General features: G+C 38.3%; 1 protein-coding gene across 1 annotated transcript; it reads left to right on the plus strand.

Moving 5' to 3' along the window:
• Positions 1 to 1394: 1394 nt before the first annotated feature.
• Positions 1395 to 13178, plus strand: zgc:77375 (uncharacterized protein LOC402927 homolog). Its single transcript, XM_064306739.1, has 8 exons — positions 1395 to 1795; positions 6388 to 6591; positions 7340 to 7452; positions 8449 to 8542; positions 9629 to 9662; positions 10127 to 10301; positions 10846 to 11034; positions 11259 to 13178. Exons 1-8 carry the CDS (start codon positions 1682 to 1684, stop codon positions 11653 to 11655), a joined length of 1320 nt encoding a protein of 439 aa, XP_064162809.1. The 5' UTR covers positions 1395 to 1681; the 3' UTR covers positions 11656 to 13178.
• Positions 13179 to 13731: the final 553 nt, after the last annotated feature.

A 13731-nucleotide genomic window follows, 5' to 3' on the forward strand; every position in this document is an offset into this window, starting at 1 on the left:
GGAAGCAGCTTGGTCCATGTGACTGGTCTACTTGTGAGCAGAATAAAGGAGAAACCAGTGTCACATTTTCACCATCTGGACTAAATCTAATCTTGTAATTAAAATGACTGTATTTGTGCTTTCCAGTTGATATAGTATATACACATATAATAAGCTAATCTTTAGCTTCTTCCTTAACCATGCTTGCTGCTCTCATTTGTGCGAGTCATTCAGAAACGGGGCATCTGGTCCTTTTAGGATGTTAATCTGCTGTCCTTACAATGTTTTCTATTTCATGTAAACTGTACATTGGGTGTGTAATTCAGGTTTCAACTTGTTTCATCAAGCAGTTGGTACTGGGAAGCTTTCTGGTTTACTGCAGTGTGCTAGCAATTGGGAAGATGGCATACAATATACACCGATCAGCCACAACATTGCCTGTATTTTTCTGGTTTAATATTTTATTTTCTCGGTTTGTAATCAAACAATTCACGCGTGGTCAAAGTGCAGACTTAGAGCTTTTATTAAAGAGTATTCTTATACATTTCTGATGATGTTGATAGGTCACAGACATAAGGAAGTCATAGCATGAAAAGGATATGCAACCAAATACAAAACATGACTCTTATTTGACATGTTAATTTGTCTAAAACACTGAAATGGGGAACTACGTATAAAAAGTGTTGTAATTACTACATGGTGAAACCAAAATGTATAAGAATACTCTTTAATAAAATCTCTGAGTCTGCACTTTGACCACATGTGAATTGTTTGATTACAAACAGAGAATATAAAATATTAAATCACAAAAAGCAGAAAAATGCAAGTGGTTTTAATGTTGTGGCTGATCGGTGTATATGGTGGGTAGAGGGAGGAGATGCACATTGAGTGACTGCTTTCAAATAATAGCCCTTTAAACCGAGACCAAGAAAGCAACAAAAAAGTGTGCAACATGATTTGCCTTTTTATTAAACTAAACTGCCAATGGTCAACTTTTCATAAAAGGCCTTGGGAACTGACAGTGAGGTGCATCTTTGCTTTTTCATCTTGGTTTGGGGATTTACATTTGCCATTTTTATTAGCTAGTCAAAATAAGTGAATGTTTTCTGCGCCCACATAGGAGATAGCATATTCTCCTGGAATCTTGTGTTATGTGGTCATAGTTTTGAGGGCTTTGTGTGTTATAGGTCAGAACTGGAAAAACGTCTAATAGCTATAGTGTAGGCTAGTAGAAGCGTATTATGGTGTTACAAATTACGAGTTTATATTCAGTTTGATTCCACGCATTTTCTTTTCTGTTTTGATCTTTCAAGACCAATATTTAGAATAACATGGTTTGATTCAAAGCCCGATTGTGGCCCTTGGTCTTGGTTTAGCAAATATGCTTCGAAGCGGAATTGTTCCAACACTCAAGGCTTAACAGAAAGGAAACAGACGGTCAAATAACGACTCAAACGACATTCACGCGAGATGGTAAAGCCGAAACGTTTGTTTTATTTGTAGACTGCTAGTCTTTCCACCACAGCTTCCCCTGCAAATTATGATGGCCCTCCTCTTCTGTCGTCACTTCGTCTTCCCCTCAAAAGATATATGGAGGAATTGGATAAGGGGACCAGCCAGGCACAACCAACAACAGTGCTTGGACCAGCTGCTCATTGATTCGAAGCGCGATCGTCCCTGATACCCCCGAAACATAAGGGAAATGAATATTTTATCACCTTTTTACCGGGCTCTTAGCTCCGTGTGTACAAGGCAATTTGGTCGAAGAATTCGGCTGTCAGAGTGCGGAATGTGTGGAGCGGCTTCTGACCGCAAGGTAGGGGTCGAATGCAGTCCCGGGTGTTCTACATTTACCAAGCTACTCCGTGAATTCCGTCAGTGCTCAAGATGTTATTCGATTACTTTGTTTCAGTTCACAATTGTATACAATGTTTCAGTTGATGATCCGAAACTGTTAACGTTGCTTAGTGTGGATTCGACAATTCTAAAACGATGCTTTCGAATTGTCGGTTAAACTTTTCATTTTGCCGAAGGTCTCATGTTCCATTCATTTGCTCCACCTCCAAATGTTCTCAGTGTTTTCAAATGAAACATCAAATGTAGCGAGATGTTTATTTCCTGATAACGAGGAAGCACGAGTATTTTAACTAACCTTTGCCTCTTCCTTTCAATGTTCATATAGAAAACACATAACCGACAAGATTTTGAACTATTGAACACTGACTTTTGCTGATTCCTTGTTTGTTGCCAGCTCTACTGACGCTAACGTGGATGTAGAGCCTACATTACGCGAGGCATGAAGATTGTGTGGTCCTCATTAAACCACATTATGTTCATAATTGTTCAAGAATGTGGTAGTGTCGTGCTTTCAGTTTCTAAAACATTTTAATTTCAACACAGCACTTAAAAATACCTCGGCCTTTAAGAAACATAACGATGTGTCGTTTTCGTGGTGTCAGGTCCCGGATTCGACCATTTCCCCTCTGTTTACTCTGCTGAATATGGGGGTCTCGATTAACATTAGCTATCGTCTACATTTTGTGGGTCTACTCTTTGCGTATGGTTGTCCTGCTTTTGCTATTAATTGTTGTGGCTGCGAAATAGTACCAAGGTTTTCAATATTGAGTATACCCATTTTAGTTTCTTGATCACGGTTGGCCCAACGTGCACATTTTGTATTTGTATGTTTATGTTATTTTTTCTAAATAGCTTTAAGGTGTTGGTGTTGATGTGTCAGGATACCGAAATTATTTATATATATATATATATAATGTATTGATATATATGATGTAAAAATGTATTCATTACAATTTTCCTAAAGCACTTCTAGCGCACAATTATTGGTATGTGTCACTCCATGGCAACAGATCACGTTTAAGAACATTAGCTATGTATCATATAAGAAATAATGTTCCTAAATCTATTGTGAATTGTTATACAAGACTGCACGCCATATGTTGCAGGTAGGAAGTACAGTTCTGTTCAATGTGTCATTTTCATTTTGATTATCAGCAAGTATACGTGCTGCCCTAATATAACATGCTGTTATGTTCAGGGTTCGGGTGGTGGTGGGGTGGGAGTACGTGTTTAAAAATATCCCATCAAACATATTGTGTAAATCCCAGGTGAAATTTTGTTTTGGATCTGTAACCAGGTCAGAGTGTGTTTTGTATCACAGAAGTGGACTGGAAAGTGTATGCACATGCACATTAATGCATTTGCCTGAGCCATGGGCCTGTACTGAGAAAAGCAAGTCTTCCCATGGAGGGAAATGCACAGATGTTTGTGCTTGCAGATTGTAAGAAATCAATGTAATCCCTAAGCATCAGAGAAGGGAAACGCATGGTGCTTAGACTGCTTATCACAATGTTTGGAGGACAACGGACAAATGTCTATCAGAAAGCTGGAATGACGCAGAATCTCTGTCATGCTCTACTTTCATTCAATTGAGAACTATCCTTCAGAGCCTATCCTGTTAAAATAAGGAAAACAATGTTATTTGATAACACTGCCTCCTTGATAATACACTCCTTGTAAAAGTAAATCTTTTCTTATATAAATGTATAATGCTGTGTCTTCCATCAATTGTAAATCAGCATGCTTAAGCTTGGTGTGTTGCATCATTGCAAAGAGGCCTTTGTGTAGTACTGAAGGCGTATTTGGCGAGTACAGTTGCTGTACTGTTTAGCTCATATATGTTTCTGCAACTTGTGAAAAGCTGTTGCTATTGAGTTTTAAGTGCTGATTCGGATTAAGCTGCACCGTATATATGGATTTATGCAGCATGTGATTCATGAGCACAGGAAGAATCTGTTTTAGGTTTTTACAAGAAAAAAAAACTTATTTTGAGCCCTTTTAAAGAAAAGCCTGAGTGCTTGAGATCTTTGCACGAGCTTTTTCTGACCAGAGATGGAATCCACAAATTTGCAGTATGGTGGCTTCAGATCTGTGCAAGCACAGCATCAAAAATATTATTTCATTGTGATTTATACACTTTATATACTCTATTCTCAGTGAGGCACATTTTGTAAACTCAATACAAATCTTTTTTCCCACAGGGCATTGCTTTCAGTACTTGTGTGATTAAGCTGGAGATGCATGTTATATTGAATCTTTTGTTTAATTCGTTGCATGGATTTCGTCTTTTTGCATGTACAGGAAAATGTATGATGTGTGTCCTGTGTGTTTTTTATTGAAAGAAAATAAATATGTTAATTGTGTTTTGTAGCATTTGCATAATTAAGCCAGAGATTGTGTGTGCTCCACATGCCTGCTTGGTCACAGTCATTCCACATTTTGTCAAGCAAAACTGTGCCCTGCTGGGACCCAGATAAACTCAGCAGAGCTAAGGCCAGGCTTGCATGCGGTTGTAATAGAAATGAATGCATTTGCCATGCAATGTTCACATGATCACAGGTAGAACCCAGCTGAGGCCAGTATGTGCAGCAGGGTCTGCTTTCTCAGGCAAGCGATCATGCGCACCATGTGTACAGATGAGACACCAATACAAAAAACATGTTTGCTTGGTACAGAGGCAGCCTGAAGTATAACATGGCTTTATACAGTACTGTGCAAAAGTCTTAGGCACTCTAGATTTTTAAATATAATATGTAGTATATATTTGGTCTTAGATGTTTATTTTTTGTTTTCTGCATTAGTATGTCGGTAGAAAAGAGCAAATTTGAGATTTCCAAACATGAATTTTCCAAAGAATGAAATTTTACAGATACATTTTTGTATTTTGTTAAATAAAGTAATATTTTAAGTAATAGACTACTTTTCAGATAAAAACTTGATCAAGGGTCTATGGGATTACCTGGAGAGCCAGAAGCAAGCGAAACAGCCTAAATCTGCAGAAGAACTGTGGCAAGTTCTGCAAAATGCTTGGAACAACCTAGCAGCCAATTTTCTTATAAAACTGCCGGACAGTGTGCCTAAGAGAATTGATGTAGTATTAAAGGGGAAGTTTTTATTTATTTAGTTTTTAACTATTTGCTGCTCTTTATATTATTTTTTCGATATTTATACCCTTTCATTTCATTATTTTTGAAAGCATCTTAGCTGTACATCATTTTTTTTTTACAGGTGCCTAAGACCTTTGCACAGTACTGTACATGAAAACTATTTTAGGGAGGCTTAGATCAGCAATGCAAGCTATAATGATGCTCTGATATGTAAAATGACACTACCTGAATGGGACTACAGAAACATTGGCTTAACATTAGGGGCGACATAGCTCAGGAGGTAAGAGCGGTTGTCTGGCAGTCGGAGGGTTGCTGGTTCGATCCCTGCCCTGGGCGTGTCGAAGTGTCCCTGAGCAAGACACCTAATCCCTAACTGCTCTGGTGAATGAGAGGCATCAATTGTAAAGCGCTTTGGATAAAAGCGCTATATAAATGCAGTCCACTTACCACTTAACATTAGATTACAAAGCTCTTGTGTCTTTTCATAAATTTTAAATACATTTTGTGGGGATTTGAATCAGATTGAATCAGTTGGACAAACAATTAAGTTTTTACTTTGATTTTCAATCGAGTTTCACTTGGACAAAAAAACCCCCAAAAAAACAGCACCCTCCCTTGGAGCTGCTACATTCTTTGATACATGAAACAACACATCTTCATAGACATTCAGTCCATATGGCTCATAGCCAATTGACGATTGCACAGTTTGTTTTGCAGGATGAAAAAGTTACAGTACTACATACTTAAGACATTAGAGTCTCAATCAGTTTTTATCTTGATATATTTTAAATACAAAGCAGGATTATGCCCTGATACATGTATAGAGCCAATCATCATTGCTAGTAATAATTTTTATTGTTATTCTGGTTCAGTAAAGCTTGACAAAGACACTGAAAATGAATTAAAACAGTTTGAAGAAATAAATGATTGTTGCAATTACAGTACATGTTTTAGTTAATTTAAAATTCATCCTTATTTTGTGATCATTCTTGTGTGGTAATTTGTAACTGGATTTACTGGAAGGCTGAATTACTGGAATGGAGACATGGGTAACACTTATTGATTATGATTATTATGTGTGCAATAGCCCATAGGGCAAAGAAGTTCTCATCTTGGGCAAAAGACCTCTTATTTACCCTATTATCTAAGTGGATAAACTAGATCCTGTGAATAAGAGACACAATTCCACATGACAGTTCGGTCATCACTTCCATTCATAGAGTTTGATAGGAGAGAATGAATGAAAAACAAATTTCAAATATGGTGAAGAGGTACTGGAAGCATTGATCTTGGTTAATGTGAAGTAAAAAACACTTTTGTTCATCCGTCATGTATTTGAATGGGATACCGCAGTGCAAGGGCAAATACTTTTTGTTTTTTACCCTCAAAAAGTGGCAGAAATCCTGCTAAAGTTTTGAATGTCTGCTCTCTTTTTGTTGTTCAGGTCCAGCCAGGCTTCGGCCTCCTGTTTGACATTGACGGTGTTCTCGTCAGAGGTAGGACACCCATCCCTGCAGCAAAGAAGGCCTTCCAGAAGCTGGTCAACGCCCAGGGACAGTTTGTGGTGCCTGTCGTGTTTGTTACGAATGCTGGGAATGTTCTCCGCCAGACAAAGGCAGACCAGCTGTCTCACATCCTGGGAGTGTCTGTGAGTCTCTTTTGAATTGCCTTCCAGAAAGCGCCAGGAGAGGTTCCCCCATTATACCACTCCTGAAGTATGCCCCAGAGGTTTCATTCTACTCTGTGCACCATGCATGTAATTTAAGGAATTCTTTTTTTAAATATTTGTCCTCACAATTACTGCAGTTTAATGCAGTTAGTGCGTAATAGTAGTATGATTGTGTCAAAAAGAGAAAGGAGCTTCCTTCCTTGGAATTGTATCAAGTGGAGATTTATTGATTTATTGTGGACACAAGAGCTAATGCTGACTTAAAAAATCTAAATACAGTGACGCTGTGCATTTAATACCTTTTCCACTCGTGCTAAAATCAGCAAATGCTCACTTGTTAGAAAGGCTTACTGGTATGGCTGTCCGGTGTCCATAGTTTTATTTCTCTGGTGCTTTTTAAATGACCCAGTCATGAAGGTGCCATAAAGGAAATGGGACATAGGAAAATGTGGAAAGACTGAGCCTAAACCCCCAAAAAACCAGCAAGTGAAGGAAAGAAAAAACACCCCAGTAAGAAAAAAAAAAAAAAAAACTCAAACAGTGGCAAGAAAAAACCTCCCTGGATGGAAAAAATGTTTGGATAACCCCAGCTATAGAAGGGGAGTCCATCCTCAGCTGGCCATAATTAGTCCAGTAGCCACAAATCCTTCCTGAAAACTTATTTGAAATTGAGATGGCAGCATTTTACCATTGATTTGGTGATGTTTGTGTCCACTGTTTTTGGCAGATCTCCCAGGACCAGGTCATGATGTCACACAGCCCTCTAAAGATGTTCAAAAAGTACCATGAGAAGTGTGTGCTGGTGTCAGGACAGGGCCCAGTTTTGGACATTGCCAAGAAGTATCCTGCCATACGATTCTCACTGTCACCACCCCACTTATTTAATTTCTGCTTTTGAAAATCATCTTTCTGCCTTAATGAATGAATGAGTGAATGATTATCATTTTTGCTGTGCCTTTTATCCTTCTCAGTGATGTCAAAGTACTTTACAATAGGAGGATAACTCACCTCGGACACTACCGTATGTTGACATACAATAACTTGTATCCAACACCATATGATGACATATTGAAATATTGTTCCACCTGGGTGAGATCATGGCAGCCACTTTGTATCAAAACTACATGTTTGCTTGAACTGAGGAAGTAATAACTAATGCAGTCAAATTTGGAGAGGATTAGATAGTTATACCAGACTTTTTTATCAGGACAACTCTTATTCTTTGCGATAAATGCAATTATTGAACGTTGTTGAGGCTAGCAGGCCCATGTTCCCACCTCCCCCACCCATTCCTCTTTAAGTCATGACAGATCCTTCAGTTCCTTTTACCTTGTTCCTGGAAGAAGTGTCAAGTTGCCAAGCGAGGCTGCGTGTCTATGCTTCTACCACATGCTTGTACTTTAACCACATGTACAGTCGTTATGCAACTCAGGGTCCTCTCCTGTTGCGTAGGTTAAACTGCTTGCAGAGAGAGTCTAAGATTACAGAATCAGCAACCACAGCACAAGCTAATGAGGTGTTATGCAATATGTCACTGAAATTGGTTTAACAGTTTGGGTTGTGCTACTGTAAACTGACTTCTTTCGCCCAGTCCAGCTATAAATCGGATTACAGTGCTGAGATTCTTGCTTTAAATATTTATAAAGATTAATTACAATTGCAAACAAGGATGTAAGATCTACTCATGATCTTTTGGGGTACTATGGTGAGTTCTCTATTTTTTTCATAAACATTTTTGAAATCTTAATTTTTCTGTGTTTCTGACTTGCGGAAGCAAATTATTTGTGAAATCATGGCAGTAAATTCCAAGCATTGGTCCTTCAACTGCATCTCCAGTTTAGGCTTTATGAAAGTGGTCAGCATTGACATGCTACGGGAAGCCTTTCCACTGCTGGACATGGTGGACCACAACAGACGCCCCAAACTTCCAGTAAGTTCAGAGGTCACGGTGTCTCAAAATAGAATGTTTGTTAGTTTCAAGCACTGAATAGTGTTCAAGATGTGTCGAGTGAAACCAAGCAGTTTCACTGTGTATCTGTGTATATTTCAGCTTAGCAAACCATGGGCTTAGAATAGGTTTGCATTTTCTAAACAGGGGGGGGGGGGGGCTGGTCTGATTAAAAAAAACTGTTTTTAAATTTAAAATTTTGACATTTTTAAATGAAGAAACATCCTCAGTCAGCCCTGCTCCAGTAGAAGTCCAGTTCTCTTTCACGTCTGATACAGTCATAAATGTCCTGTGGAGTCCATGCCTGCTGAAATGTGTTATTTTTAATCAATATGTGCCAATATATTTTTAATGTGGTTGTGCTATAATGTTGGACCAAAAAAATTATTTTTTGGTCCAGAAAGCCCCACAAATACACCCCCCCCCCCCTAGAGTTGTGGTATAATTCAAACCCTGAGTAAGGATACCATCACTGTTACGTTTATAAGGAATCGCTTGTCTCTCAGACATTGCAGCTTGAATTGGAAATAGAAACAAGCTCACACTATAGAAACTGGTCCATTGGCCCTCCCTATGGATTTTGTATTACAAGTCAATTCAGTATACTGCAGAAAACAGATAAGATTAGACCTGTTTCTCATACTGTCTGTGATTGGGAATTTGGATGCTGGGTTGAGAGAGGTGCACGGAAGGAATACAAAGTGGTAACTTGTAGTATTGCAGTTCATAGCTGGCTACCTTGAAATGTAGTACGAACATAGTTTCTTAAAGAACCCACTGCCCCAAAATCTTATTCCCACATCACAACCTTAGGTTTCTATCTGTGATCTGTGTTAGTTGGAGCAAATAGGATATATAATATAATTGTTTAGAAATTATGATTGGTAAATGTTTACCTCTGAACATAATTTCAGTTATTGGCTATTAAAATAATATATTTCTCACAGTTTTACATGGACATATGCAAAATTGATATTCATCCATACTAGTATATTGTCTTAGAGGCACTTGTATTTTATACATGTCACATTGCTTTAACTGATTTCCTTTGTTCCTTTTCTTATTCAGTCCTCCCCCATTGTTAATCTTCCCAAGATTGAAGGTAGGTGCCTTCATAGAAGGAGCTGCATTAAACTTGCCTTTAAACAAAATTTGGGCAGATTAGAAGTTTGAAAACAAATCTGACCAAAACCAAATCCTTATACAACAAATATTAAATGTGTAACAGTTGTATTACATCAACTACGTAATGAGTATCTTTATATCTGGTTAATCAGTTTTGAAACGTTTGTCTTTCGACAATACAATAAAATAACTACTGGTGATAATATATACATTATATTTATAGCTGCACAGAGATTTAATTTGCAAATGGTTATGTTTGTCTGTGGCTATAATAGCACACTTAATTGACTTAGCGGTTGTATTCATTCATTGGTTATATCCACACAGTGGTTATATTTATGTAATTGTTTTTGTTCACTTAGCACCACTGAATGAATATATCTATCTGCATAGTTACTGTATTCACTGTCCTCACATCCTTATTGGCTGCTTTTGTTTTAGCTGTTATTCTCTTTGGGGAGCCAATTCGATGGGAGACGAACCTGCAGCTTATCACTGACATCCTTCTGACCAATGGGAACCTGAGCAGTGTCCATCAGAATCAGAAGTTCCCTCACCTTCCCCTGCTGGCCTGCAACATGGACCTCATGTGGATGGCAGAGGCACAGTCTCCACGGTAACAGCCCTTGCTGTGTCCACAGATGTGCTGCATTGTCTTTATAATCCATTTTCAGCACAAGGTATTCATTTGATATTGTTACAGAAGTGTAGAGAAGTGACTACAGTATCAACTCCAATCTGGAAGCTAATGATGAAATGAGAGAGGAGTTTTGCATTTGATAAATATTACTTGAGCTCATAGGGAATGAAAAAATCAGTGAATACATGAAATACCAGTTCTCTTATCCTGCTTAATAAGTATTATAGAACATCTTGCATACTAATGAACATGTTAATTAGTAATTAGTTGTTAATATGCCACAGCGTATTTCACAAATATTTAATGAAATGCATATCCCTCATTTGTTTGTAAAGAAATAAGCACTAGACTCACCTCTCCACAAAACTCTCTAAAAATGGATGTGGCGAAGTTATTGCACTTATGTAGCAAGGCTTTTAAGTATGGCAGTGCAAACGGTAAGTTTGTGAGATATCATTTGTTTAGATTGTGTAAAATGTAACTTACCTGATTTGCTTTGGGAACTTTGCTTCACATACAGATTTGGTCATGGAACCTTCCTGGTTTGTCTGGAGAACATCTATAAGAAGATAACAGGAAAAGAGCTGAAGTATGAGGCTCTAATGGGCAAGCCCAGTGAACTGACTTACCACTATGCTGAGTACCTGATCAGACAGCAGGCTGCACAGAGGGGGTGGAGGACCCCCATCACATCCCTGTATGCTATTGGGTGAGTTTAGGTCCACTTTCCTTTCAAATTTGTACGTTTATTTCCCCCAAATGGAAAACGCCCTTGGATGTGTTTTAAGGTGGTGCCTGCCAGTCCAAAACTGCTTTTTTCTGTCAGAGACGCTTCATTTTGCAAATTCAAGGGCAACACGTGGGCTTGCTTTATTTTATATTATTTTAGATGTTGACCTCTTTTGACTTCTTTTGTTTCTTGACTTCGATTAGGGACAACCTCATGACCGACATCTATGGTGCTAACATGTACAACCGCTACCTTGAAGAGAGGACTGCCAGGAAGAGCTCCAAGGCTGTGGCTAAGGTGGCAGCTGGTAACCGGTCCTCCGCCACGCTGCCCCAGGAGGACGACGTGGACAGTGCTTGGGAGAGCGAGCTGGCGCCCCCCTCTGCCACCTCCTGCAAATCCATCCTGGTCTGCACCGGTGTTTACAACCCCCACACTGAGGTGCCACCAGACGCCAACCAGGCCATCAAAGAGACTGTGTTCCACGGGCACCGCGACTTCCGCTTCGACCCTGCGTTGGTGGAACCGGGCCATATTGTGCAGGACGTGGACGCGGCTGTGGAACTCGTATTCCAGCAGGAGAAGTTTTTGATCCAGTAATGCTTTTGGAGGAGGGCCTTCGGATCATCTCCACATTAAAATGGAAAATCATTTTAGATCATCTCCTCCCATCTCTTCTTAGAACAAGAACAAAGAAAAAATGTCAGTACACAAGACTTTACGTGCACATTCATCCGGGTGGATGATTTTTAAATTATGCAACAAAAAAGGAGTATCCAGAAGGAATATCTAGAAAGATGATTTAAGGGCATTGAAGCAGCTCCTTAAGGTTCATCTGCAACTTTGTGAAGGTGTACTGAAAAGCTGTGGCGCAGTTTTAATGCGCTGGAAATTCTCATGCTCTACAAAAGGTTTAAGCTCCATCCTTAGCTAAGCACATGGACACCTCAAAGCACATGCTTCTGTGATATCCTACATCAGGTCCAAAAATGTAAAATGGAATGCTGAAGGCAAGAATATAGTAATGAATATAATGTGTTCTAATGTTAAATTGTAATTAATAGTACATATTTTATTGTAACTTCTTACATTAATGGTTCACCTTAACTTTACCAGTACATGGTACTTTTTACATTTTATTAATTAGTTTTTATTTCCAATGTTTGTTGACTTTCTGTGGCCAAACTCAGTGTAATTACTCAGTGTAATTATTGCTCTGTAATGTTTGACATGTTAATGTTTATTAATGTAATTTTTTATGAGCCAGGTATTTCAGAAACTGTGACATTTGTTAAACAGTTATGACTAGTGGAAAAATTCAACACACAGAACTTGCAAAGTAGTAGAAAATCTGAAATATCCTATCATTTTATTTTTTTAATTGGTATTTTTCTTCCTAATAGCAGACATTGAGGAAAAACTGTAGTGACTGTAGTAGCATCTTCTGTGCAATTGTCCTTTTTTATTCATGTTTTCAATGTTGTGATATCATGAAACATGTGGAGGGGCAAGTCCAATACTGTCTGAAAGCAGATTCTGACAGTTAGGAAACTGTGACAAAACTTGTAATTGTTGTCCTGGCTGTTGCATTGAATGGACAGCTGTCTTATAGACCTAAACTGGGTATGTTAAATTTACATATGCACATATGTGCTGTTATTCTGTTTATAGGACATTTGGTTCCTGTGTTCTCACACTACAGTGACATGCTGTGTACAAATTCAGTATTGTTCCATCTCTTAAAACTTGCTAAATGAGTGCAATTGCCACTGCATCAGCAGGTTTAACATTTTTAATGCACAAACAGGAATATTCACTCAAACTCATGCTCATAGATTCTGAAATGGTCTGATGTAGGTTAATTTTATTCTCCAATGGTTACATGTAGTGCAATTACTTTGAGACGTGTCTGACTGATAGTGAATAAGCAAAATCAGATTATTACATTAATAAATTACATGCATTATTTATTTTTATTAACATTTCAGAAGTATGTTTAAAAAAAGTATTTTTAAATTCAAATGTTCTGTTATTAAAAAAACTACTGCCTCAGACCTGAATGTTCATTGTTGAAGTGGTTTTATTCAAACAATCTGATATATTTATAAAACTTACAAACATTATTTTGTTAATGTGAGTGAATTGGTACCTAAATATGTATTAGTGGAGCCGGAGGTGCATATTAAATATGGTTTCAGCCTTCTGCCTTATGAGGTCAAATGTTTCCACTTATGAATGGGCGCCAGATAATAAATGAATAATCATTTGATAAGAGGCCACCAAAATAGTTTCATTTGATTTCATTCATCTTTAATTCATCTTATACTCTCAGATCCTTGATGACTTGAGGCCTGTCTGGTTACTTGTTCAGGCATTTTGCAGCTGCAGCTGGTCCACTGCTGAGGCAGAATCATTTGTTGTATTTGGAATGGCTGACAACATTACTGGATGGTGTCCTTTAGCTGCAAAATGACACTGGGGGAACTCTGGTCCAGATTATGGATGGCCTTGACCACAGAATTCTTGCTAGTTCATTTTCTCACTGAAAGTAGCTTTTGCTCATTCTTATTCAGTGAAGACACACGCAATTCGCTTCTCTGGTTGCTAAGGCCAGAACAATTCAGGCCTGGGCCAAATGTGTATTTAAATCAGTTAAAGATGTCCATACAATTGACA

This window comes from Anguilla rostrata, chromosome 13, assembly GCF_018555375.3.
Source record: "Anguilla rostrata isolate EN2019 chromosome 13, ASM1855537v3, whole genome shotgun sequence".
In the NCBI taxonomy this organism is placed as follows: Eukaryota; Metazoa; Chordata; class Actinopteri; order Anguilliformes; family Anguillidae; genus Anguilla; species Anguilla rostrata.